General features: G+C 42.9%; 1 protein-coding gene across 4 annotated transcripts in view; it reads right to left on the reverse strand.

Moving 5' to 3' along the window:
• Positions 1-1,834: 1,834 nt before the first annotated feature.
• LOC124554107 (zinc finger protein 493-like) overlaps positions 1,835-27,463 on the reverse strand; it is a 115,414-nt gene continuing 89,785 nt past the window's right edge. For all 4 annotated transcript variants that reach the window (XM_047128172.1, XM_047128174.1, XM_047128171.1 and 1 more), the window contains one exon: positions 1,835-3,943. In XM_047128172.1, the coding sequence (XP_046984128.1) occupies positions 2,608-3,943 (1,336 nt within the window). In that variant the 3' untranslated portion in view covers positions 1,835-2,607. The remainder of the gene's footprint in view (positions 3,944-27,463) is intronic.

A 27,463-nucleotide genomic window follows, 5' to 3' on the forward strand; every position in this document is an offset into this window, starting at 1 on the left:
CAGTAACAGTTATAAAATGTTTGTTAAAAAGTTCTGCAACACTATACACATGTCACCAATGTATCATCTACTCTTAATGCTATTTGTTCCTCTTCATGTCCGGTTCTACCGGTCTCCTCCTTCACTATATCCCATATTGTCTTTATTTTGTTATCTGATATGACTATCTTTTCCTTGTAACATATTTGCTTTGACATCCGTATTACAGTCTTTAATATTTTGCAGTATTTCTTATAATGTGCTATAGCATCAACATTGGAAATGTTTCGGATTGACAGATACAGTTTTCTTTTTGTTTTACAAGATACCACTATTCCTCGAGTAATCCATGGCTTCTTTGTAGACTATGCTATAACCTTGGTAAGTTTTGGGGGAAAGCAGTGTTCGAATAAGGTAAGCACTTTACTAGCAAAAATGTTATATTTTTCATTCATGCCATGAGCACTGTGAACATCAGTCCAGTGAATGTCTCTGAGGAGTGTCCTAAAATAATCAATTTTTTGCTTACTGATTACCCTCTTGAGCTCAGATTTAACAGATTTTATATCCTGTTCAGTATTAGCATTTAAGAGAAGGAACTGCTTGTCACCTTGCTCCTACCATTCAGCCAAAACTGCAACAGAGACTCAGCCCTAACTTAGTGCCAGCGGAAACCTTCCTGAAAACCATAACTAGTAATTCATTTCATGGATCAGTACACAAGCAAATGACCAACTCCATGTAGGAATCAACCTGGCTGTATTATTGCACTGCTGCTGTTGTAAAACTGTCAGGATCGATAGATGTGTTAACTGTGCAGCTATCCCTGTCAATAATTTGCACCAGTTGCTGATCTGAGTGTTATCGCCTTCTTTCCCTGTCGCCTGTGTAGCTGCTTATGAATGTAATATTTGGCGATGGACATCCTGATTGTTTACAAGGGTTGTACATCAGACTGTCATGTAGTTCGAATTTCAACTGTACATTCACACTAATTATTAGAAGCATCCTACTTTATTACCCTCACTACTGTCGCAAATTGCGAAATTGCATTAATTTTAGAGGAAACCAAAGAATTCCCTTGCTCTTGCACTGTTGTTGCAAGGCACAAACCTTTATTTATGCCCACTGCAAACAAATTACAGTATTTGGTAGTACAGCCAACTATTGTAGCAGTTCTCTGCTCTGGCCATACTATTACTCTTGAGACTTATTGAGTTTCTCTAACAGCAGACTTTTATTCAACTTTCTCATTATAATGTATCACACCCACCATTAGGTTATCTGTTCATTTAACTTACACACACAATAGCTTTGAACTTTTTCTGTTAATTTCCCTGAAACACCTTTTATGCTGGCACCCAACCGACAGACTGCCTGCCTACACTACCAAAAAACTCAAAGACTCGCCTTCTGCAAACCATTGATGAATACTAGCTTGGGAAAATTGCAAGTTACCATTGACCATGACACTGCACACATCACTGAGTGGAGTAAGCTGGAATACCTACATTGAGTGGTTGCCTTGGTGTCATCACTCTCCCAGTCACTGTAGTTGTCCTCAGATTGGTTATATGATCATATGTAATCAAGGATATTGTGAATTATTGAGATCACCAAAACCAGTGGTGCATGAGCAGCAGCTGTTGGGTAATTTTATACTTAAGTGAATTTTGGATCCTGGCACAATTCAGTCACAACTCGTTTACGACTGAGCATTAGGAGATTGGATGCTAATATGTATTAGTTTGTTTACATTGTATAATTTTGTCATTTTTCTTATTTTTCAAAATGGGAGAGCATTACTTTCCACTTAGATAAGGACAAAACCAATGAGGTAGGATTTAACAATCACTACCAATTAAGTACATGAAATATTTAATAAACATCTGGTGCAACATACTTCCAGAAACATGTAAACAACTTGTCAAGTCCCTATCATGTAGAACTGTCTACGCATTGTGTTCCAAACGTGGACATTCATGCTATTAAGCAGGTTGTTATATTTGTTGTTACATTTACTAATGCAGGATTAGTACTAACAGAACAAATGTATACACTATCAATGACACACAGAGCAAATCTCTTTAGAAAACATACCTGAGTAAAATAATTGCCATAATCAAGTTTCTCCAGTGTTGAGTTTACTAGCCTGAGTGAAGGAACTGCCATAATATATGGGTACCCAATTGCTAACATTGTTTCTAAAATGCAGAGTTACAAGTAATACATGATGACTATGTTAGGGATAATAATCAGAAAGTCATGACATTTCCTTGGCCTTATACTGAATATTGCATGCTACTTATAATTACTGGCAAAGATAAGGATTTATCACAATTCAGAATCCTCTTGTCTCAAGATCGATAGGAAAAAATAGCAGTGTTAATGACAAACATATTTGATTCACGTTTGAGGCATATTTAGCAATACAATTTCTTAACATTTCAAACTGCAGATACGGATTTTTATATTGCCATTTTATCTGCTACCGCCCTAAAGTACACATAATTACACATTTTTTCACAATTCTACCACATTATACTGTTATTTCACAGCCATTACCATTTATTGTCTCCCTGCTACATCCATTATTTTACGGGCCTTGAGAGCACCAACCAGGGATACCTATTTGCTTAAACTAACACCTACTTGTTTCTTTCTCAAGTGGAGTAATGCATGTGTCTTGAGCGTACTCAATTGAGTGAAACTTCTGTCACAGATTACACATTTATGAGGCTTTCTTCCACTGTGAATTAATACGTGCCTATTGAGAGTGCCCAACATACCAAAAGATTTCCCACAAATCTCACATTTGTGAGGTTTCTTTCCAGTGTGAATTAATGTGTGTTTCTTGAGATTGCCTGACAAAGCAAAAGATTTCCCACAAATAACACATTTGTTAGGTTTCTGTCCAGTGTGAATGAAAGCATGTGCCCTGAGACTGCTTGACGTAGTAAAAGATTTCCCACAGATGTCACATTTGTGTGCTTTCTTTCCAGTGTGAATTAATGTGTGGTTCTTGAGATCACCTGATATAGCAAAAGATTTCCCACAAACCTCGCATTTGTGAGGTTTCTTTCCAGTATGGAAGAATGTGTGTTTCTTAAGATAGCCTAACATAGTAAAACATTTCCCACAAATCTCGCATTTGTGAGGTTTCTTTCCAGTGTGAATTAATGTGTGTTTCTTGAGATCACTTAACATAGTAAAAGATTTCCCACACATTTCACATTTGTGAGGTTTCTTTCCAGTGTGAATTAATAAGTGAGTCTTCAGATGACATGACCTAGCAAACAATTTGCCACAAATATCACATTTGTGGGTTCTGTTTGCAGTAAGTAGATCAGCCCGGGGAGTGACATTAACAGCTGTAGATGAAGCTCCATAATCATTTGATTTCTCCGTATCATTTCTCATATGTGTGTAACGCCTGTCATTAGAGGACTTCTTTGAAGCTTTCGAAGTTTCCTTACACGAAGACTGCTCATTGTGTTCTGTAACAGAAACTTCTCGCTCACTATCCAGGAAGATACTGCTTTGATGATGATCACTATTGCCATATTTTTCATGGTTGCTAGCAGGTAAGACAGAATTCTCACTCATTCTCAAATGTTTTTTCAAACTAACATTACTGTGAAATACCTCACCACACCACTTACAAACATACAAAGGTGGTTGCGTACCATCAATGTGCACAAACACATGCATTATGAGTTTGTATTTGGAAGGAAAGCTTTGTCGGCAGAAGTTACAGCTATATACATGAAATTCCTTTTCTCTTGTACTACAGTCATATTGGGTAGCAACTGAGGACTGCTTATCAATAATCACATCTTCTGTACTGGGACTCAACTCGTGTGTTGACGTCTTCATGTCTATCACCAACTTATCCTGGACTAGCCCATGGTAATAAGTTTCCTCACATAATATGCCACAGCTCACACCAGTACTCCGAGTCAATCTGAAGAGTAAGGAGAAGAATGTTAAATACTGATATACAAACAAGAAAAACAGTATTTGAGTGTCCATAAATCAAGTACTATAGGCCGCAATTCATAAAAGTGTATAAGAAATTACATATTCAGTAACTGTGAGTAATTTAAAATTACAATATTCACCAGAAGGAAAGAAATGATCATGTAAACGTGGTTTAAAACGAAAATAACCAGACGAAATTCAATAATGATCAATAAGAGCCACTGCAGATTGTGTGTGTAATTATTAAAATGGTTCAAATGGCTCTAAGCACTATGGGACTTAACATCTGAGGTAATCAGTACCCTAGACTTAGAACTACCTAAACCCAAGTAACCTAAGGACATCACACACATCCATGCCTGAGGCAGGATTCGAACCTGCAACTGCAGCAGCAGCAGCAGCAGCAGCAGCAGCAGCAGCAAAACGCTTTCGGACTTAAGCACCTAGAAGTGCTCGAACATAGTGGCCGGCTTGGAATTTTTTGATGAGCATAAAATAATTCACATTCATGTGTTACAATCTTCATACAATACAGTGCTACAAGTTAATAGTCTACACCAATTTATTTAATGTATCCAAAAATTTTAAATTTATTTAATGTATCCAAAAATTTTAATTCAAAATTCTTAAGTTCAACGTATTTCAGATTTAATTAAGAGAAATAATTTTTAAATGTTTCTCTTCCATCATCTTAGCACTTAAGTGCCTTTTCTTTGTTTTGCCAACACTTTCGCCTTTGTAATGATAAATTTATTTGACCTAGTAAACAGATTTCTTTTTTGTTTGATTCCCAGTTAGTCAAGAACTAGCGTGAGCTCCAATATTTTTATTGCATATCTAGTATGGATGTTGATCAGGTGGACAATGACCATTCATGAACAAGAATCAATATCACATCAATCAAGGGAAGAATTTGCATACTGATGAATGAATGTGACTGATACACTTGCAGATGGTTTCAATCTAAGACTGTTTTTGGCACTGAAACTTATATGAAGCCTTGCACAAAAAGGAAATACTATGGGAAAAGATGTAAGTGGTTGTAAATTTTCCAATACATTTGTAGTGAGCCTTTTTGAAAATTTTTACATCTACTCAACATCTGGTCACCTGGTATTGCAGAACACAATTGACTGAAAGACCCACATGTAAATTGCCACATCATCATCCATTAGACACAGGCTGACATATTGAGTGGCAGTGATGACAGCTGATGCATGGGCTACCCCTGTAGTATCTGGGTCCAATTTTTCCATCTGCAGTTGAACCCTTTCTCATCGGACAGAATTGTGATGCCTTTCAGGTCCCCAGTATGTGCATCATGTTGGATATGAAAGATTATGAACTACTGAAGGCGTGCGTGCCCCAGTGTTTTCATCTGTTCTGACTAACTTTCGACTCTTTTCCTTTCTATTCATATATAGTTTTGTTTGGCATGGTATCTGCAAATTGAGAGTTTTTAAACCCTTGGTTGGGATCACATGGTTCTTTAATGTAACTGGTATTATGGAGTATGTCAGATTCTAGACGTTAACAACTCAATAAATGTTGTCTTAACTTTTTTTAACTCAGTTACAACATGGACTTTCATACATATGGGAATGAAGTAACTGAATATTATTAATGAAGAAATAAATCCAAAACATTTGTAAGTAAGGTATCAAATGTGCACATTCCTGTTTGCCAAAGTACTAGAAATAAAACTTACAATTAAAATTTTATGCTATGCAAGTCAACTGTAAACAAACGAGAATAAGAAACAGAATTTGTGGAAACCTTCAACAATATATAAATTTTGATAATTATCAATTGTTTTAGAGACCATGTAAGCATTATATAGGTCCTGGGTACTTGTCATATCCTTAATCTTTATCGCACAACATTTTTCATGGCAGGTACATTCATGAACTAATCATGCAGTGATGATGGAAGTGCAAATGTATTTTATGAGCACACACACTACAGCCTGGAGAGTAACACTGCTTATGGTTTACACCACATCTGTGAAAAACTTTGGCACTACAGCTGTTATCTCTAATTTATTCCTTCCTTTGTTCTCTAAATTCTCAAACCAGATAGCTGCCATTGTTAACAAAAACCGTTACTTACAGTACCATGAAAATATTGCATCTGGATCCACCAACTAAGGAAAGGTTATCAATGTATTTGATGCCAGGTTTGGAGACTGCTGTGAATACAAGCAGGCCTATAAAGGCTTTTATGAAAGGGATATCAATAACTATTCTTTTGAATAGTTTCATACTACCGAAATTTTGTTTCGTCACCGTTGAACCTCATCTAAAATACTTTGAGGGCAATAGCACACCTGATTTCTTCAGTCTCTCGATTCCTACCCAACACATAACTACTAAGTCACAGGGCAGGAATCTGCAAAGCAATGTGCTGTTGTCTTGTACAAACATTGCTTGGGTTGTGTATTTCTCCATTTCAAAGAATTTCCCCTACCATAAAAGCAGGAATCATGGTGATACGACTATCTACTCTGTTATCACCACCACCGACCAGGCCCTCTACTGAATATGTATCACTATGTAATCTTAATGAGTATCACTGTTATCCCAAACTTCATACCAAAATATACATTGAAGTATAGCTCACTTACTCTCAGAACTAATGGATGATGTTTTGTTTGTGGGGCGCTCAACTGCACAGTCATCAGCAGCTGTACAAAGTCCGAATTTTTATGCAGTTATTTTTTAAACAGTCCAATGTAGCCACCGACAGAAATGATGGTGATGAAATGATTAGAACACAAACATCCAGCCACTGGGAAAAGAAAATCCGCACCCCGGTCAGTAATCAAACCCGAGATCCCATCATCCAGAGGGAGTAACACTAGCTACTAGACCACGAGCTGCAGACAGAATGCATGGAGAGTAGTACGTCCATTTAGGCTGGTTTGAATGGTTATGGAGACGTGGCACACACTGTGTAATGTGAAAGACACTGACAGAAGTCACTATAGTTATTACACTGTAACAACAGTAAACACAAGCTGTTAATTAAAAACCCCTGCTGAGTAGCAATCATAGAACGAGTGTGGTATCTCTGCCAGACGTCATACTAACTTTATTATGAATTTACTGAGGGTAAATTTGTCTTAACAGCACACTGCCTTCGTAAGCAGAAGTTGTTCCGAGGCATTATAAATGGTTGTAATTAAACTGACAGTGTTCAGGGTGCTGCAATATGGGCTCTATACTTTGCAGGATGCAAAAACATTGAAGCATGTTCATTAACTGGTGTCCTCACGGAGTATGCTCAAATGTAATTTTTCACTTTCTACCACCAGGTGAAAATATGTTGCTATAAGCAGCCAGAATGAGTTATCAGTGCAGGAAAATACGAAAAACGACCAGAGCAATGATAATGGTGGCTCTGGTGCGTTTATGAGGATATTATCAGCTGTTACGTGTTCAAAATGGTCTACCAACTCTGCAACATGCTGTATCCATGACATGGTTAACAGTTGCCTATAGAATATCCAGTGTAAGCAGATTGTCATCATATAATAGCCTTCTGATCAGGAGTTTCTGGATACATCCCTGATAAATCTTTCAGATAACCCAACATCCACATGTCACATGAATTTAAGTTGGGGGATCTCTAAGGCCACATATCTTGAAACTGTCAAGATATAATGAAGGTCATACTGAAGGTTTCATGAAACCAACTGTTCACTCGACAACTGACATATCATGCCACACCATCTCACATCAAAATAATGGTGCAGACACCGTTGTGTTCTTTAAATGCAGGAGTCACGTTGGATAACAAGGTCCTTATCAAGTTCAGATGTCACTGTACACCTAAGGGGTCCATGATGTGTCAGTGTCTCCAAGAAACGCTGACTGAGAATGAAGGGGCTTGTGAAACCACACCACATTCACATACACTGAGTGCAGTGGATATTCCGGCACAAGATTTGGGAGGACAAACCCATATGTGACAGTTCTGTGCATTCACAGCCCCATGCAAAGCAAAATATGCTTTGTCCATCCAAAAGTTACTCATTTCCCCGCATGACAAAAATGAAGGTCAAAGTCACTTGAAGCCTATCTTGGGGCTTCTTTAGCAGCGCATAGAGATAGTAGTGTAAAATGTGCCACAAAAACTTTTGAACTGTTTACCAGGTGGTGGGGTGGTGGTGCTAGAGGCAGAAGTGGAGGTGGAGAGGGAGAGAGAGGGAGAGGGAGAGGGAGAGGGAGAGGGAGAGGGAGAGGGAGAGAGAGAGAGAGAGAGAGAGAGAGAGAGAGAGAGAGAGAGAGAGAGAGAGAGAGAGAGAGGGGGGGGGGGGATATCCTCTGACAACTCTAGAGGCATCTGCTGCACAGTCGGCTATAGCTAAAAGCCACTTCACCTACTGACATTGGATTCTGCTGCACCACTCAATTCACCTATTTATTCAAATTTCTGGATAATATTCAACTCATTTATTCACACAGAGCCAGTTCACAGCCATTTCTTTCAGTGATATTCCTGCAATGTAGTGCTACTGTTCTGATAAAACAACTGTACCACCAGTGCATGGCGTTTCTTCTCAATGGCCACTTCATTTCATATGCAAAGCTGAAACCTTAAAGAGGGTGTAAACCTGGACAAGACAAAAAAACTTCCCTTATTTCCCAGTTAGAAACGCCCTTTCTAAGGTGAAAACTTTTCACTGGTTGGAAGCACATTTTTACATGTTGAAAGATGGTATCATTCCCCTTGGAGCTGTAAATCTTGTGAATCCCTTGAATGGTTATGGATTTATAAACCTGTATAGATCTTTCTGGCAGTATAGGAATCTCAACCTAGTAAAAATCTAAAATTTAGACTTTCACGGCCGGAAATATCATGTCCATTATAATTAACCGGGCTGTTATGCCGTGGTCGGTTGGTGAATTCTGTGGTGATTCCCAACGTTTCGTCTCCGACTGCGGGAGACATCTTCAAGGGGGTCCGTAGCGCGATGGAAGGTCCAACACACCCACTGGCTCGCTACTACCTGCCGCTAAATTCAGTGTCCGCGGGCTCCCGCGCCGCGGCGTGACGTCACGTGTTTTGAAAACATCAGTGCAATTGGCCGCCGTCGATCGCCGTTGCCATCACCCAGTAGTGGACGGGTGGTTCACGTCTTCTTTAACACCGGCATCCATATACCGTTTAATTTCACGCCCTCCTCCTTTCGGTTGAAATTATTTGGGTGTTTAGCGATTTCGATTGCCTTCCTGTAGAGCCTTTCGTTATATCCGCTCGTGGTCGCTAGTACTTGCGTCTCCTCGAAACGAATATTGTGGCTCCCTGGCTGGAAAGCATGCTCCGCAACAGCTGATCGTTCCGTTTCTCTTCTTCTACAATTTCCCTTGTGCTCTTCCAAACGTTTAGAAACCGTTCTTTTAGTGGTACCCACATAAAGATCACCACAGCTGCATGGGATCCTATACACTCCAGCTTTTTCCAATGGTTTGCGAGCGTCCTTGGCAGGCTTAAGGTATTCCTGTATCTTCCTGGTGGGCTTGTAAATTACGGTAATATTCCGCTTCGTCAAGATCCTCCCTTTTCTTTCCGTTACATTTTTAACAAACGGCAGGAAAACCTTAGATTTTGCAGTAGCCTGTACGTCAGTATGATTTCTGCGTGTCTGCGTCAACGCACGTTTTATTTCGGCGGACGAATATCCGTTCTTCATCAGTGCAAGGTGGAGATGTTCCATCTCAGCGTCGAGCAACTCAGGTTCACAAATATTTCTAGCTCTGTCCGCTAACGTCTTGATAACACCCCGCTTCTGTTGTGGGTGGTGGTTCGAATCCCGGTGCAAATAATGGTCCGTGTGCGTGGGTTTGCGGTACACTGAGTGGCCCAAACTACCATTTTCGTTTCTAAAAACAAGCACATCGAGGAAATGTAATTTGCCGTCTACCTCCTCCTCCATTGTGAACTTAATTCTCGAGTTTATACTGTTGATGTTTGTGGAACCGGCTTAGTTCCTCCCTACCATGTCTCCACAGCACAAACGTGTCATCCACGTATCGGAACCATACATTTGGATTCTTGCTGGCAGTACCTAAGGCCTGTTCTTCGAGTTTCTCCATAAAGAAGTTTGCAATTACGGGACTTAGGAGGCTTCCCATAGCCACGCCATCCGTTTGCTCATAAAACTGTTCATTCCACTTGAAGTATGTGGTCGTCAAACAACACTTAAACAGTTCTAAAATATCGGCAGGAAAAATTCGATCCAGCTTTTCCAATACATCATTAAGTGGAACCATGGTAAACAGCGATACCACATCGAAGCTGACCAATATGTCCTCCGGCTGGACCACTATGCCATTCAATCTGCTGATGAAATGTGTCGAATTCTTATATAAAAGAGTCCGAATGGCCCACATGTGGTTTTAACAGCGTAGTCAAGAACTTGGGTAACGAGTAGGTGGGCGAACCAATGGCACTTACTATCGGTCTTAACGGCACATTTTCTTTATAAATTTTGGGCAATCCATAAAGCCTCGGTGGTAGCGCAACCGAATTGCAGAGACCTTTCTGTACACTCTCTTCAATGGAGGACTTTTTTATTAACCGCGACACAAGACTGAGAACGTTGTTAGTGTGGTCCTTATTCAGCTTCCTATATGCTTGTGGATCCAGTGAATCAGTAATTTTTCTCTGATAGTCGGCCACATCCATAACCACTGTTGCGCTTCATTTGTCAGCTGGGAGAACCAAAATACTCTCGTCGTCATTCAGGAGTTTTAAAGCTCTCTCACCCACAGTTATATATACTTTTCGGCGGTTTTGCATCGGCTTATATTCTCGCTGTTCAGTTATCGGTGCATCCTCAGGCAATCTGTACAAAACATAATATATTATGAGCTCATATAAACAATTTGATCCCCCAATTCTGATGTGTCAAACTTAAATAGCCAGTTTTTTGAATTAAACAACAAAGTACTCACATACACTATTTATAACATAGTAATGTTAAACATTGCCCTGTAGCCACTGCCCACCACTCACATCCAATATACTGTCATCTGGTGAAAGCAGAAGTTAAAACTTGAAAATATTTTTAAAATGGCTCTGAGCACTATGGGACTCAACATCTTAGGTCATAAGTCCCCTAGAACTTAGAACTACTTAAACCTAACTAACCTAAGGACATCACACACACCCATGGCTAAGGCAGGATTCGAACCTGCGACCGTAGCAGCTCCGCAGTTCCGGACTGCAGCGGCAGAACCCCACGGCCACTGCGGCCAGCTAAATATTTTTAATTTTTTTTTTAATGATGGGAGCGGCAATGACCTAGAAAATAAAATACGCACTGCTCAAATGTTGCAGTGGCGTACAGGTGGTTAGTGTATTCCAACGATCATAGTGTACAGAGCAGGGCGAAACCTTTTGAATCCAGGCAGGAAGTCACTTAGTTTCTTGCCTTCCGTCACCAAAATAAACCATATGCTAACCCACCTTTCAACATGATTTTGCTTACAGCTGGTAAGATACAAATTATAGTAACTATAGAGTAATGTACAGTCCTTGCCTAGTTTCATGATATTACACTACATTGCGTTACATTAACACCTGATCCACAGATCATGAATATGACATTTTGTGATGTGGAATTTGTCAGTTTAACATTAGGTTTCTTAACACAATGCAACTTTTTTTTACAATAAGTATTTCATATATAAAGACTCATCTACTGAGGAGACGTCATCATTCATAAATTCTTTTGATTTGTTCTTAGATGCTGGTTGGCTGTCTGGTAGATGATCAAAGATTTTTGTGGCAGCATAATTCACCTCTTCCTGTGCCAAAGTCAGATTTAGCCCACTGCACTTTGCTAGTATCTTTGAACTGTGATTCGTCATTAATAACAAATTTAGTAAGTGAACATACATATTGTGAAAGTACTGCGAATATCACAAGTTCCTTAAATAAGTGTCTACAAGGTTATCTTGGGTGCTGTCCAACTACTAATCTGCTTTTGTGCAATGAGTACTTTTTCTCGTAATGATGAGTTTCCCCAAAACTTGATGCTATATGAGAGCAGTGAATGAAAATAGGCATATCGACAATGCCAGTTACAATTCCAGAATAAAGGAGAAATTTCCTAGTAAAAGAACAAAGGATGAGGAAATTACACATGACCTTGAAGAGAAAAGTAAATTTAATGCTGCTATACTAAGGTGGAGATACTGGAGGTTGTCAGGTGTCATTGCCATCTTTATAATCGATATGAACTTCACAGCTTGGCAACAGAAATGGAATACACAATTGCGAGACTGTCCTATTTGTGCAGAAAAGGTGGACATGGTATCATTGAGCAGAAGGGAGGGTGAATGAAGCGGCAAGGGGAGTGGAGGGGGAAGAAAAGCAGAGGAGAAAAGGAGTGGAATGGAGAGGCAAGAGGGAAGGGACTGCGTGAGTAGAGGGGAGTGGGCAAGTAGAGGTCATAGAGGGGACTCCATATGTTAAAATTAAATACAGTATACTGATATGTTTGTCACCAAAATTTGCAATAACCCTAATAGCTTAAGTTGCTGAACTGAAATGTTTCATCAGCTCATCGATGTGCTCCTTCAAATTAATTTCTCATCAATGCACTCACCCAGAAATTTCGAATATTCTGCTTAGCAGACATTATGGAAAGAGGTGGAGTTGCCATATACAAGGGCTGTTCAAAAAATTCCAGAACATTCGTAATTTCGCGCCAATGGCGTCTTGGAGCGAAATGCAGTTGGCATCCCTGCACATGCTTGTGTTTAATGTGGGTGTGCCAGAATTTTCATTGTTTTGTGTGTGTTATTGTTCAGTGCTGTATTGAGTAGATTATGTCAACACAGTTTGCGAATTTCGAGATGGCAGAGTCAGAAAATCATCAAAGATGCATTGAATTTTGCATGAAAATCAAGAAAACCTTTAGAGAGACAACTGATGCACGAACCCTATGGTGGTCAGTGCTTAAGCCATACTCAGTTTTACGAATAGTTAACATAGTTTAAATGTGGCCAGACATTTCACAAATGACCCTCATTCAGGATACCCATCACAACATGTACCAGTGATGCTGATGTTAGGAGCGTGAAAGAAATTGCGCATCCCAATAGAAGATGGACTGTCAGAGAGACTGCAGAAGACTAACATTTCTGTTGGATCATCTCATGAAATCCTGACACAGCATCATGGAATGCATCGTGTTGCAGCCAACTTCATCACACAGTTCATCTCATAATCTGTGAAGAGCTTTAGAATCTCGGAAACGAGAATGAGATGATGGGGGAGGGGGAGGGGGAGAGCAGGAGGGGGAGGGGGGAGAGCAGGAGGGGGAGGGGGGAGAGCAGGAGGGGGAGGGGGAGAGCAGGAGGGGGAGGGGGAGAGCAGGAGGGGGAGGGGGAGAGCAGGAGGGGGAGGGGGAGAGCAGTAGGGGGAGGGGGAGAGCAGTAGGGGGAGGGGGAGAGCAGTAGGGGGAGGGAGAGAGCAGTAGGGGGAGGGAGAGAGCAGGAGGGGGAGGGAGAGAGCAGGAGGGGGAGGGAGAGAGCAGGAGGGGGAGGGAGAGAGCAGGAGGGGGAGGGAGAGAGCAGGAGGGGGAGGGAGAGAGCAGGAGGGGGAGGGAGAGTGCAGGAGGGGGAGGGAGAGAGCAGGAGGGGGAGGGAGAGAGCAGGAGGGGGAGGGAGAGAGCAGGAGGGGGAGGGAGAGAGCAGGAGGGGGAGGGAGAGAGCAGGAGGGGGAGGGAGAGAGCAGGAGGGGGAGGGAGAGAGCAGGAGGGGGAGGGAGAGAGCAGGAGGGGGAGGGAGAGAGCAGGAGGGGGAGGGAGAGAGCAGGACCAATACAACACAGATCCTTTATGAACATGGTGAAGTCTTTTGAAACATTTTCAGCTTTACTTGTTTCCATACCTATAACGATTTGAGGTTCAGTGCTTTCTTTTAGCATTGAGCCCTGGTTCTTTTCTAATGCAGCTACGAGAATTTACAACTTCAGTACTTATTGTGGTTTTATCTACCCTTTTCCGGTTGTCTACTTGCAATATTTGAAACTGACGCCCTTTCTGCACTCATCTGAGACCATCACACCTAAAAAAGCCCCGTCTCCCCTACACATCCCCCAGTCTCCCCTACACATCCCCCAGTCTCCCCTACACATCCCCCACACTTGTGTGGAACTGCTTCCTTTGTGTAATGGATTTTCCTGACCAATTTAGCAGAAATCGTGAACTACCACCTTTTAGCGCTAGTCGAGGAATCTGCAACCTACACAGTTGCAGAACTGTCTGGGACTCTGATTCAGACCTTCACTCCGCACTGTACCAAAGAACCACTTTCAGTTGTGCCCATGATGCTACAAATGGTGGGCTCCACCATCATCTCGTAAACGAGACTGTGAGCAGTACTATTTCAGGTAGTCGCCTGTAACTAGATATAATCTCTTCCAATCCAACGTGGTACATATTGTCAACACCAACGTGAGCCACCACCTACAGCTGACTATGCCACACTTCTCATGGCATCCGGAAGCACCCACTCCTCCCCCCTCTGACTATGCACACAGAAAGCACAATGGATTCCTTCCGGTCCTATGCAGCCATATCTCTAAATGGCTCCACTACACACCTAACATCAGAGTTTCCAATTAACAGTAATACTACTGCAAATGCCCAGTCTAGCATGCTGAGATGCTTCCTCTGGAACATGGCAAGTGATTTCATCTGGCTTTTAGATTTCATCAGCCATAGGCAGCACCCAAATCTTTTCATCAGATGAACTGAGCAGGCTCTGATTGGCAACATGGAAATTCTTTCACTGCCGCTCACACACTGGAATGACTTCCCACTCACAAACAAGTGAAAGGTCAATCTCAGTGTGGGCAGTACCCAAGGTGACTGCAGCAATGGACCAATCGGTGGAAAACACTGCCTGGAGCTGTGAGCTAAGTATCACGAACTTGGTTCACAGCAATTACTATATCTGCCCATACCAGAGTTGGCATGGTAAACACACACACACACACACACATACACATATACACACACACACACACACACAAGTTGAAGGCAAGGAACACTGACAAAATTTAAAGTAACTCGCTTCTAACGAAAACATGCACCAGCTCACAGTACTCTGATGTGCTACTACTGCTGCTACTATGAGAGCTATCACTGGATTTTACGATCTATGTACTGCAAGTAACACAAAACAAGTGAGTGATGCAATGCAGACAGTGGCTCTATGCACTACACAATTAATAAAGTGCATAAATGTGCCTGATAAGTACATAAATGTGCACAAAATACGGGAATTGAAGATCACCACCACAATTATAACTACAATAATAGTAGATGACGAGGAAATATACTAACAGCAACTGATAAATAAATCGCTCACTGGTAACAAACATCAAAGGATAATGATGTCAAGTTATGCATCAAAAGTCCCTGTTCTGAGCCAGTTCAAGTATTAATGCTCATGCTGATGAACAGAGAAAATGAGCAAATAAGCTAACACAATGTGCTTTCCTTCAGGAAAGGCGAAGTCGTTACAGCAGCAGACGTCTGGTGTCAACATAATGTTGTTCAATCAAACAAACTGTTTGAATATCAGTGAGTGTAAGCAACCAGTGTCAGTATAATATCAAATAGGGTGGTAGTACTTTAAAACTATAAATTTAGTGATGACAAAGTATACTTCTCCTTAGATGAATGACATTGACCATGCAATGTGTCAGAGCAGAGTTCAACCTTGTTCCACAGGAAAGTTTGTTCCCCCCAATGTTACTATTTCTGTAGGGCATTCAGTTGGTACAGTTAAAATATTTAACAACAGAGCACAGATCTGCAGGAGCAGATGGCTACGAAGGAGCAGATTTTTAACATTTTAATGAAATGCAGTACAGGATGAGCTAATGTGTTGGCAAAGAAGGCAATCACATAGCCTCCAATTCTATGACACACTGTGCAGTGATCTGCTGTCGACAGTTTGCCAAACTTTCCACCCATTGGAAACGACCATAGCTCAACTCCATGATGCATTCTCTGCATTGATGGAAGTGGAAATGTATGATTCAACATTAACAGAAGTGAGCACTGAATTATGATCTTATTCAAGTTAGTTTATACACCCAGCTATAAGTAAGTTTATAAAACCCCTCCATTTCAATGTAAATAAACTATTTACCACCATAACCAACTAAACCAGCTCCACATAGTGCGGGTAAAATAGTCGAATTTCAGTATAGAAGACTGAACAATCTATCTCCAGAGAATATATAATATGATAACCAAATGAAATCGTAAATCAATTACGACTGCTTACAGTTCCAGCCTGTGCAGAGAATCGAGCTTATCTGAGCTTCGAAAAATATGCATCATCGCGTGATTCTGGAGACAGTTGTTCATGAGCTTTACAGACCTGCATGCAGAATATTTCTGATAATACGAGGAATGGATTAAGTATGGCAGGCTGACCTCTTAAATATGCAAGACTACTTACAAACCAATAATGGTTTAAAGTACATTCTAATGGTCACAGACATTCCAATTTCGCATGGGCTTACCTTTGAAGGTGAAGACTGGGGAGGTGGTTTCAGAGGTTTCTGAACAATTGTTGCAGACAGGAGTATATTGACTGCCCAATAACCTTGAGGCATACCACATAAGTGAATTTTACGAGAGGCATTTCAAAGCAGAATTGGAATGATGTGGGATAAATCACAATTCAACATTCTCCCATTTGGAAACTAGCACTGCCAAATGGTTGAACTGGACAATCAAAAAACTAATGTGGAAGCAATTTAATCTTCAACATAAGTGCAAATGGCTGAACATACAGCCAGAAATCATTGCAAGTATAATCACATTATTAACCATTCTATTAAGAACAAACCTATTGGTGTCAGAAACGAATTACAGAAAATCTTTGAACCCAATATGTTCCTCATAGAGCACGTCATAAAATGTCGAGTGAACAGGGCATTGATGAAATATCTTTGTTTCTCATCAAAGCTCAACAGCTGGGTGAACACTCGAAATTTGCTATGTAATACGAAAAGCAAACCTCAAACCATGCAGTAGTGTGACATGAGTGCTAGGAAACACATCAACAGAGTTGAAGGTGGTATTCTTGAGTATCTGCCATTTGAACTTTGTATCTCTCGATACAATTTCTGTGGAGCTGGAAAAAAATTGAAATAGCGCCTGGCTTATGGTGAGAAGGGCTTTAAGGTTCTGGACAATGTATGCAAAAAGCACAACATTGCCTGCACTACAAATGAATATAATTATATTGCAGACTAAATATTCATTGATAAGGCTGCACAGGTATTTCAAGGGATGGATATTGATTTAGGACAACCTATATCTGCATATGTGGTTGATAAGGCAATGTTTTCTAGAACTTAAATTGGGTACTGGACTAAACTTCAAGCAATAATGAATGCAGCTCACTGCACACTAAACAAGAAGAACCTATGTGGTGTTTAAGAAATTGCATCAAATCAATGGTGATAGCGGCAAAAAGGAGGAAGGAAACGATGTGTTAAAACGCCCAGATTCCTACCAATACCAAAGACATCTGGTGGAATAATATTGTTCCTGATACCTAAATTTGCTGGGCTGTCAGCTCTGGTTACATAAGCTAGGAGAGCTGCTATCATATTCCAAGCAGTAAAGAACGCCCGAATAAGCGAAAAGCAAGTACAAACAGCTAAAAAGCATAATGACTATGGAGGCCATCACTATCGGTTAAGGCCTATATTTAAAATACAGGAAATGGCTTGGATTGGATATTTTAAAAAGGCCCACAGCAATGGTACTGGAGAGAAGGATTACAAACACTCTTAGATCAGCCTAATCTCGTCAGAAAATTTTAAATCAGTGTAGGACACATTGCTCGAGACAGTGTGGAAATCCAAGAAACATGGAACTGTCAATTTAGATGTTGGTGGGGGTATGGAGCTCTTGGTGATTTAAGGCCACCTGAAGAATTGTGTTGTCACTTCACCAATAGGAATCAGTTGTTTTACAATGTTCGACACTACCATGACTTCAGTTCATACCTGAGGATATTTCTGCCTGATAGTTTTCCTCAAAATTGCATAAAAACAAGCAGTATGCAAGTCTCCACATAATTTGAAGCTATGATGTAATGACGTTCACTCTAATCACAATTGGTCTAAATTGAAAACAAACAAATTTCCTGCAATATAGGAGCAGGGGGTAGTGATGTACAGCATTGACTGGACTGCAAACACACAAAAGCATAGCTATCACCACAGAATTAATAATAAATTCCATCTAGGGAATGGGGAAATTGTGACAATACCTCCTGGCCCTTGCAACATTGACAATTCAAATGTATACTTGATACATATTTTTAAACGATTTGAGGTACATGCAAATGTTATGTTTAAATCAGAGATGAAAACAAAACACATTACAGACTTTCGTCACAAATATTAAACAGGATGGCCACTAGGTTTCTCGAAAAAACAAGTGATGATGCATAATATTGGTAAAATGTTTGAGTTATCAACTGGTGGACATACTGCCAGTCAGTACAATTTGTGCAGAGTGTAATATTGCAACGAATTTTGTACCCTGACAATAGATTAGTCCGTACCATTTATGCATTTTTTCCCTGCTTATAAAAGTTAAGAAAATGAAGTCCACAATGAACATGAGCAGCTACATGAAGCCAAGATGGCGAAGGGTTAACAAGCATCAGGAACATGGGAGGTAATCTGAAGCCAAAAGCGAACTCCAGGAGGTAACAGGGAAGAATGGCGATCCCCATACTGGCAGGCAAAGGAGTCATCAAATAAGACGGAATAGGATGAGCCCCCAGGTGTGAAAGAGAAATGGCATGCCTATCCACTGAGGAGGACATCATACCAGTGTGACTAGCAGTTCAGCGTCTTCTGCAGACTCTCAACCGGACTGGTGAAAAAGCAGCCACTGAAGAAACGTATTCCATCATGGAGTGTGTTCAGACAGCATATGATGAACAGCGGTGCAGAGGAATGAACTAAACACCCACAGTCTAGTTATGAATGGACAAGGGATCACAAGAAATGGAGGAGGGCTGTCTGATCCGCTCCTCTGGAAATACCACTTGGGAGATGTAGGACACTGAGGGATTGGGTACTATGTACAGCCAAGTACGATACATGGGCGGATGAAGGAAGTTTCCTATCAAACATGACCTCCAGGAATTTCCTGTTTCAGTGAACGAAAGAGCACAAGGCGCAAGATGTAAAGATGGTGTAAGAAACTCATTCCACCGCCAAATACTTATACAAAAGGTTGTGGCAGTGGAAAAGTGAAAGCCACTGCTCATGCTCCATGAGAAAAGACGATAGGAATGACGCTGAAGACGCTGCTCCAGGAGACATGTTGATGTAGAACTGCAATAGATACTTGGTGGGAGGCAGCTCATAATATGGTTAAAGGGGATAGCAAAGACAATGATACCCAGGACGAGCATTCAGGCATCCCATTTTCCTGGATAAATGTGCGGGACAAGGCCAAACAATATAAACCTTGGGAAAACCTCTTTCAAAACTTCCTCTAGTAAATGGGGCAGATGGCCTCTGAAGCCCCACATGTATAGACTACAGATGATACCAGTCCTCCAGCAGATGTATCAGACTTCTTCCGAATCAAATAATATGGCCATAGTCTTATTTCCACAGGAAACCATTCATGATATCGGATGACGAAGTGAAAACATGGTCAAACGCAGAACAGCATGCTCGAAATCCACACTGTGCAGTGCTTAGCAGTTGGGCAGACTCAAGCCACAAAACCATCTGCCCATGAATCATATCTTCCATCACCCTGGAAACACAGCTGGTGAGAGAAGAAAGGCTTAGGTTGGGTATAACAGTGGCTTCACACCATCGTCTAGGAAACATGCCATCTGCCCAAATATAATTGTACCTACAGAGGAGAAGGTGCCGACCTACAAGAGAATGCTGCAACATCTCAATGTGAACACTGTCTGGCTCTAGGGCAAATGATCTGGATGAAGTGAGAGCATGGTGTATATCCCTCATAGTAATAGCAACATTGTAGCATTCATGATTCTGAGAAGGTATCAGCTGAGCTGCCTCCACTTGTTTCCCTACGTAACAGGATGACCGGAGCGGGTGACATGGTTGGGGTTGTAGGGCATGGCTGGGTAGAAGAAGGTGGCTGTTTTTAGCAATCTTCCTTTTCTTATTGTTGGTTCTTCCAATACATTTTCTGGTAGCTCAGCCTCACCGCTCGTGTTGTGGTGAAGACGTACTGATGCACGCAGTCCAGGGAACACAATGCCGCACTCTGTCAGCAGCTGTGCAGGCGGTAGGTGGTCAGCGGCATGAGGCCCAGCCCAGCTCGCCCCCCCTGCTGATGCGGCGGCTCTTGACGATGCCGGGAGTCGCCAGTGCAGCAGCGGGCAACACCCTCCGCCAGCCAGTCCTCAAGGACAGCGTCACTGATGACGACGTGACAGTGACTGAACACCCAATCGGTAGAACCGAATGCCGACACCCACCTCTGATGCCCTTAAATAGTGCAGGCCGCTGCTGAATCCGCCGGTTACGCGGCAGCGTGTTTATTAGAAGGTTCTCTATGAATTGGCTAATGCAACCACACCACACCACACGCAGCCTGCATCTGCGTAATTCTGCTAATGCTGCATTCTGATGGCTGCCGCGCACTTACACACATACCGATGCTCATTGCAAAACTGCATAATGTGCTGACTGGCCTTCATCCGCCGTTTGCCGTGAGGCTGGCGCATCACACACTGAAACACACTAAATCACAATTTCGCATAGTATTTCCTAAAAATAACCCTTTGTCCTCTACAATTCCTCCCTCATATGGAAAGAATTTGTGCCTGATTTCAACCAAAAAGTCAAACTAACTATAGTCCACTTCACAAACACCACAAAATACGATTGATTCACTATTTACACTGGAATCATTCACTTTTATCCTCAGTCTAATCTTTGTCCATAAACATTACTCCGTGTTCTGCTGCAGTGCCTCACAACTGTTCAGTGATTTTGTCTGGACCCTTAGGTTAAAGGTTGGAAGGGCCACCTTCCTTTTGAGCCGACAGTACACTAATTCTACGACAAAGATAAAAATATAGGTGGCGGTGGTTGATGATCCAATAACTAGTAAGTGTTGCTTATGCTCGTTACAGTACTTGTGCACTCGTTGAAAAAGATGTTCCATAGTTATACGTCCATCCTGAGCTGCTCGCATCCGGTCCAAAGAGGCGAGCAAAGTTGGGTCTAATGTCCTATTCACATTATCCTGTATTTGCTGCAGTGTTTCATTAAAACTTGAAATATCTACTGCGTCAGCGGTCCCAAAAACAGTTTTTAGGATACGGCCACCCTTGTCTAACCATCCTCTTTTCCTACGGACGTGTGGGATTAACCCTGCAGTTTGCTGCAACTGAGCTTGTAACAGTGCAAAAGCTGTTCGTAGTAGCTGATATTGCCCCTGTGTGTCATTAAACCTTGACTGATTAGCCACCATGGAATGAAGTTCATTAACTGTATGCTCTAATTCACAGATTTCGTCTTCAACCGCCAAAATATTACAGTCCACCCTTAAGGTCCATTGATGTCCGGACATAATTACGTCCCCTTGTCGCGAGAACAAAACACCACTTGATATACGACGCACCTTCAAAGCTTCAGCTAAATTGCAACAGCAAAACAGAATAACTATGCTGAGAGAGAGTGCACACCTTCCTTCTTCCCTCTTCAGCGCAACCCATGACGCTGGAACTGCTGGTCTTACCAGAACGTCACGCCTTCTGAGAAACAAAAGAAAAACAACTCGCATTAGCTCTTCCTTTTTACACGTGGCCTAAGAGCATAACAGCATGTCTGATCGCTTCAACAATTAACATTGTTTTCTTGTTTATCTACTCCTTACTTATTCTTTTTCTTAGATTCACCTTTCTCTCCACTAGAAGTTACTGCAGACAATGAAGGCAGTTCCTCAAAAATCCCCTTTAAAGGCCTAATTCAGCTCACATGCACAATAGTAGGGAGAGTTGGAAGCTGCAATTTGGCATTCACCAGCGATGTCATCTCGATCACCTGGAAAGGACCTTGATAATGGGATACAAATGTTTTCGTTTTGCCTTTTGGCACATACGGATTAGTCATCACTCATTGCCAGACATGATAATTGGGTAAAGCCGCCTTTCCATTGTGAACTTTGTCCTGTCTAACACTTTAGTGTTCATTTTTTTCACCTGCCACCAGATTGTTTTCAACTTTGTGGATAAATCCTTAACCGCCGAAATATCGGTTCCTGGTGGGGTCTTGAGCAATGCAAAAGGAGATGGTATCTTCTGACCGAACATTACTTCATATTGAGGCAATCCTGTACTTTCATGCACTTTTGAGTTATACGCTGCAGTTACGAACGTCAATAACGTATCCCAATTGTTGTGTTGCGAATTTACATAATAACTTAACATTTTAGCTATTCTACGATGAACTTTCTGAGTCCGACCATTAGCCTGCGGGTGTAAATGCTCGTTCTCAATTTCTTTGCATGAAACAACTTGCATAACTGTTTCATCAAATCAAAGTTTGACCCTTGATCTGTAATTATAGTTTCAGGTGTTCCGAATTTCAGTATCCATTGATGTACCATGGCGTAAGCCATGGTTTCGGCTCCCTGGTCTGGAATGGCTGTCAGACACATGGCGCGAAAAAGGGTATATTATTGTTAAAACATAGCGATTACCCGCTGGTGTTTGCACAAACGGTCCTAAGACGTCTACGCCAAGTACTTTGAGAGGTCTATCCACTTCCGGTAGTCGTTGTAACACAATTTTCTGATGACTCAATTCCGCCCGTTGAGCAAACGGAATGCAATTCTTTACGTACTGATCGACACCTTGCCTACGCGTTGATAACTCTGTGCTACCCTCCTTTCCGTTGCTCTTCGACCCGAATGACCAGAACACATTGAATCATGTGCTTGCCTTAAAATTTCGCTTCGCAATTTTTCTGGTACGACTATGCGTGGACCGTTCCTAGCTTTATGGTACAATATCCCGTCACCCACGACAAACTGTCGCTGCAAGGTAAATCGCTGACAATCTGTTTCAGCAGTTTGTGCCTCCGTCCATTCGTTCTCATTTATTCCTGTGCATTCTATGGCGCATACTTTACGGCTCAGACCATCAGCGTTTCCATGTGATTTACCCGGTCGATGTATCACTTCAAAATCATACTCACTAAGATGCAAAGCCCACTTAGTTAATCTATTTGTTGGGTCTTTAAGCCCTAACAACCACTTAAGTGCTGCATAGTTATTAATAACCCTGAAACGTCTTCCATACAAACACCGGAAATCGGTTATTCCGAAAATTAATGCCAATAACTCGTTCTTGGTTGTTGAGTAATTTTTTTCTGCATTTTTCAGCCGTCTGGAGGCATGTGCTGTCGGGTGTTCCTGCCCATCTATTTCCTGCGATAATACCCAAAGCAAAATTGCTAGAGTAACAAGATAATATAAACTGTTTGCTAAAATCTGGAAAACCCAAAACCGGACTAGATGTTAACATCTTTAACTTTTGAAAAGTATCTTCGCATTCTGCTGACCAGCGAAATTTTGCTCCCTTCAACAACTGCGTGAGGGGCCTTGCAATTTCCACAAATTTTGCAATATACCTCCTGTAAAAATTGGCGAGACCTAAATAAGACTGCAACTCCTTTACTTTTGGAGGTGTCGGAAAATTCATTACCGCCTCTACAAGTTTTGGATCCATGTGGACAGCCTCCTGTCCTATAATATGACCTAGATAACTGGCTTCTTGCAACAAAAAATGACATTTTTCCATTTGAAGAGTTAACCGCGCTGCTTTCAGACATTCGAAAACTTCGCGCAAATGGTGCACATGTTCTTGCACGTCCTTTGAGAAAACAATTATGTCGTCCAAATATACCATACACTGATTAGGTTTCAGCCCTCGTAACACGCTATCTAGTAACCGTTGGAAGGTTGCCGGAGCATTTTTGAGTTCGAAAGGCATTCGCCGATACTGAAAATGACCTGTAGGTGTTGAAAAAGCTGTCTTCAGTCAGTCTTCCAGGGCGACCTCCAACTGGTGGTACGCGCTTTTTTTTTTTGTTGGGGTTTAAGGGCGCTCAACTGCTGAGGTCATTAGCGCCCAGTCACTGTTAGAGCACATGGAATCTAGTAAGACTCAAGGGGATGGCGGGGACACCAGAAGGACCTGACAAATATGCAGATAAAATAAGTAAAAAGGTTAGATGTCTTTGGACAAACCAGTTAAAGTTATAAAACGCAGAATACGAGCAGCTGCTCGAGCGTCATCAGCTCAAACATCTGGTAAAGTAGATGGCAGGGACAGCACAACACGAAATTGACTAAAACGGGGACACGACAATAAAACATGGCGCACTGTTAATGCCTGACCACAAGGGCACTGCGGGGCTGGGTCACCGGAGAGCAGGTAGCGGTGGCTAAACCGGCAATGCCCAATCCGCAACCTGGTCAGAAGGACCTCCTCTCGCCGAGATGGTCGGGAGGAGGTTGTCCAAGCAGTTGCGAGCGGTTTTACTGCCCGGAGCTTGTTTCCTTGGAGGGATGACCAAGCATCCCACCACAACGACACAAGCCTCTTACATACATCCCCACGAACGTCAGATGACGGGACAATATGGGAGGCTGGCCGAGGCAGGAGGTCTGCAGCCTTGGCTGCAGCATCTGCAGCCTCATTCCCAAGCACTCCTACATGTCTGGGAACCCACAGAAAGCTGACAGAACCACCATTATCAGCGAAAGAATGGAGGGACTGCTGTATCCGTTGAATCAAGGGATGGACCGGATAGGGAGCTCCAAGGCTCTGAAGAGCACTGAGTGAGTCGGAGCAAAGTACATACGATGAATGGCAGTGGCGGCGGGCATACTGAACGGCCTGATGGAGAGCAAAAAGCTCGGCCGTAAAGCTGGAACATTGGTCGAGGAGTCGGTATTTAAAGGTGGCGGCCCCGACGACAAACCATAGCCGACACCATCGTCAGTTTTGGAGCCATCGGTGTAAATAAAGGTGTGACCGGCAAGACGAGCACGAAGTTCGACAAACCGTGAGCAATACACTGCAGCCGGAGTACCCTCCTTCGGGAGTGAGCTGAGGTCGAGATAAATATGAACCGGAGCCTGGAGCCAAGGTGGTGTCGGGCTCTCACCCTCTCTGAAGGTGGTAGGGAGGGCAAAATCCAATTGTCGAAGCAGGCGACGGAAGCGGACTCCGGGGGGCAGCAGGGCAGACACATACAACCCGTACTGACGGTCGAGAGAATCGGCGAAGAAGGACTGATAAGAGGGGTGGTTGGGCATAGACAACAGCCGGCAGGCATACCGACACAGCAGTACGTCGCGCCGGTAGGTCAATGGTAATTCGGCAGCTTCAGCATAAAGACTCTCGACAGGACTAATGTAGAAGGCTTCGGTTGCAAGACGTATCCCCCGATGGTGGATGGAGTTGAGCCGGTGTAAGAGGGATGGCCGAGCGGACAAGTAGACGAAGCTCCCATAATCCAGCTTCGATCGGACTATGGACCGATACAAGCGAAGCAGGACAGTGCGATCCGCTCCCCAAGATGAACCGCTAAGAACTCTGAGGACATTAAGGGAACGTGTACAATGGGCCGCCAAATAAGAGACACGTCGAGACCAGCACAGTTTCCTGTCCAACGTGAGCCCTAGAAACTTAGTTGTTTCCACGAATGGGAGAACAACGGGACCGAGATGTAAGGATGGCGGAAGGAACGCTTTATATCGCCAAACGTTGATACAAACCGTCTTCTCTTCAGAGAACCGGAAGCCATTTGCCACGCTCCATGAGTAGAGGCTGTCTAGACAACACTGAAGGCAGCGCTCCAGGAGGCATGTTCTCTGGGCACTACAGTAGATCGCGAAGTCATCGACAAAGAGAGAGCCTGAGACATTAGGTGGAATACAATCCATAATTGGATTGATCGCGATGGCAAAAAGGGCTACGCTCAAGATGGAGCCCTCAGGCACTCCGTTCTCCTGGAGGAAGACATCGGACAATACGGAACCCACACGTAACCTAAACTTTCGATCTGTTAAAAAGGAATCAATAAAAAGGGGCAGGCGACCGCGTAGGCCCCACCTGTGCATAGTGCGGAGGATACCTCCTCTCCAACAGGTATCATAAGCCTTCTCCAAGTCGAAGAACACGGCTACCGTTTGGCGCCTTCGCAAAAAGTTGTTCATGATGAATGTCGACAAGGTCACAAGGTGGTCAACAGCGGAGCGGCGGCGACGAAAGCCGCATTGGACATTAGTAAGTAGTCGTCGAGATTCAAGAATCCAGACTAACTGAGCATTAACCATGCGCTCCATCACCTCACAGAGACAGCTTGTAAGAGAAATGGGGCGGTAACTAGAAGGAAGGTGTCTATTCTTCCTGGGTTTGGGTATAGGAACAACGACGGCGTCACGCCAACGCATGGGGACCTGACCTTCGGTCCAGACGCGATTGTAGGTATGAAGAAGGAAGCTTTTGCCCGCCGGAGAAAGGTGTGCCAGCATCTGAACGTGAATGGCATCTGGCCCCGGAGCAGAGGGTCGGGACAGTGCAAGCGCACGTTCGAGTTCCCGCATAGTAAAGGGGGCATTATTATAAGTTTCCAGATGCAGCGAGTGGAAGGAAGGTCGCTGAGCCTCTTCTGTCTCTTTCCTGGGAAGGAAGGCAGGGTGGTAATGGGCGGAGCTTGAAACCTCCGCGAAAAAGCGGCCAAAAGCGGCCAAAGGCGTTGGAGACAGCCACAGGATCAAGAAGGACCTCATTACCTGACGTCACGCCAGGTACTGAGGAGTGGGCCTTAATGTCCGACAGCCGGCGCAGGCTACCCCAAACGACGGAAGAGGGAGTAAAACTGTTAAAGGAGCTGGTGAAAGAGGCCCAACAAGCTTTTTTGCTGTCTTTGATGACTCTACGGCATTGCGCTCGGAGTCGTTTGTATTCAATACAATTCGCCAACGTAGGATGGCGGCAAAAGATGCGTAAAGCACGTCGTCGAGCACGGATAGCGTCCCTACAAGCCTCGTTCCACCAGGGGACGGAAACGCGACGTGAAGAAGAGGTAGTACGAGGAATGGAACGTTCAGCAGCATTGATGATAACAGCCGTGAGGTATTCGACCTGACTGTCACAACTGAGAAAATCGTGGTCCGGAAAGGTCGCCAGGGAGGAGTAAAGTGCCCCGTCACCTTGCAGTATGTTCCAGCTTGAAGGACGTGGGGATGGGGTGTGGTGCAGGAGACGAACGACACAGGGGAAGTGGTCGCTCGAATAGGTGTCAGAAAGGACGTACCACTCGAACCGACGGGCAAGAGTGGTAGAACACATCGAGAGGTCCAAGTGGGAGTAGGTATGAGTAGAGTCCGAGAGGAAAGTCGGGGCGCCGGTATTGAGGC

Source organism: Schistocerca americana, chromosome 11 (assembly GCF_021461395.2).
Source record: "Schistocerca americana isolate TAMUIC-IGC-003095 chromosome 11, iqSchAmer2.1, whole genome shotgun sequence".
NCBI lineage: Eukaryota > Metazoa > Arthropoda > Insecta > Orthoptera > Acrididae > Schistocerca > Schistocerca americana.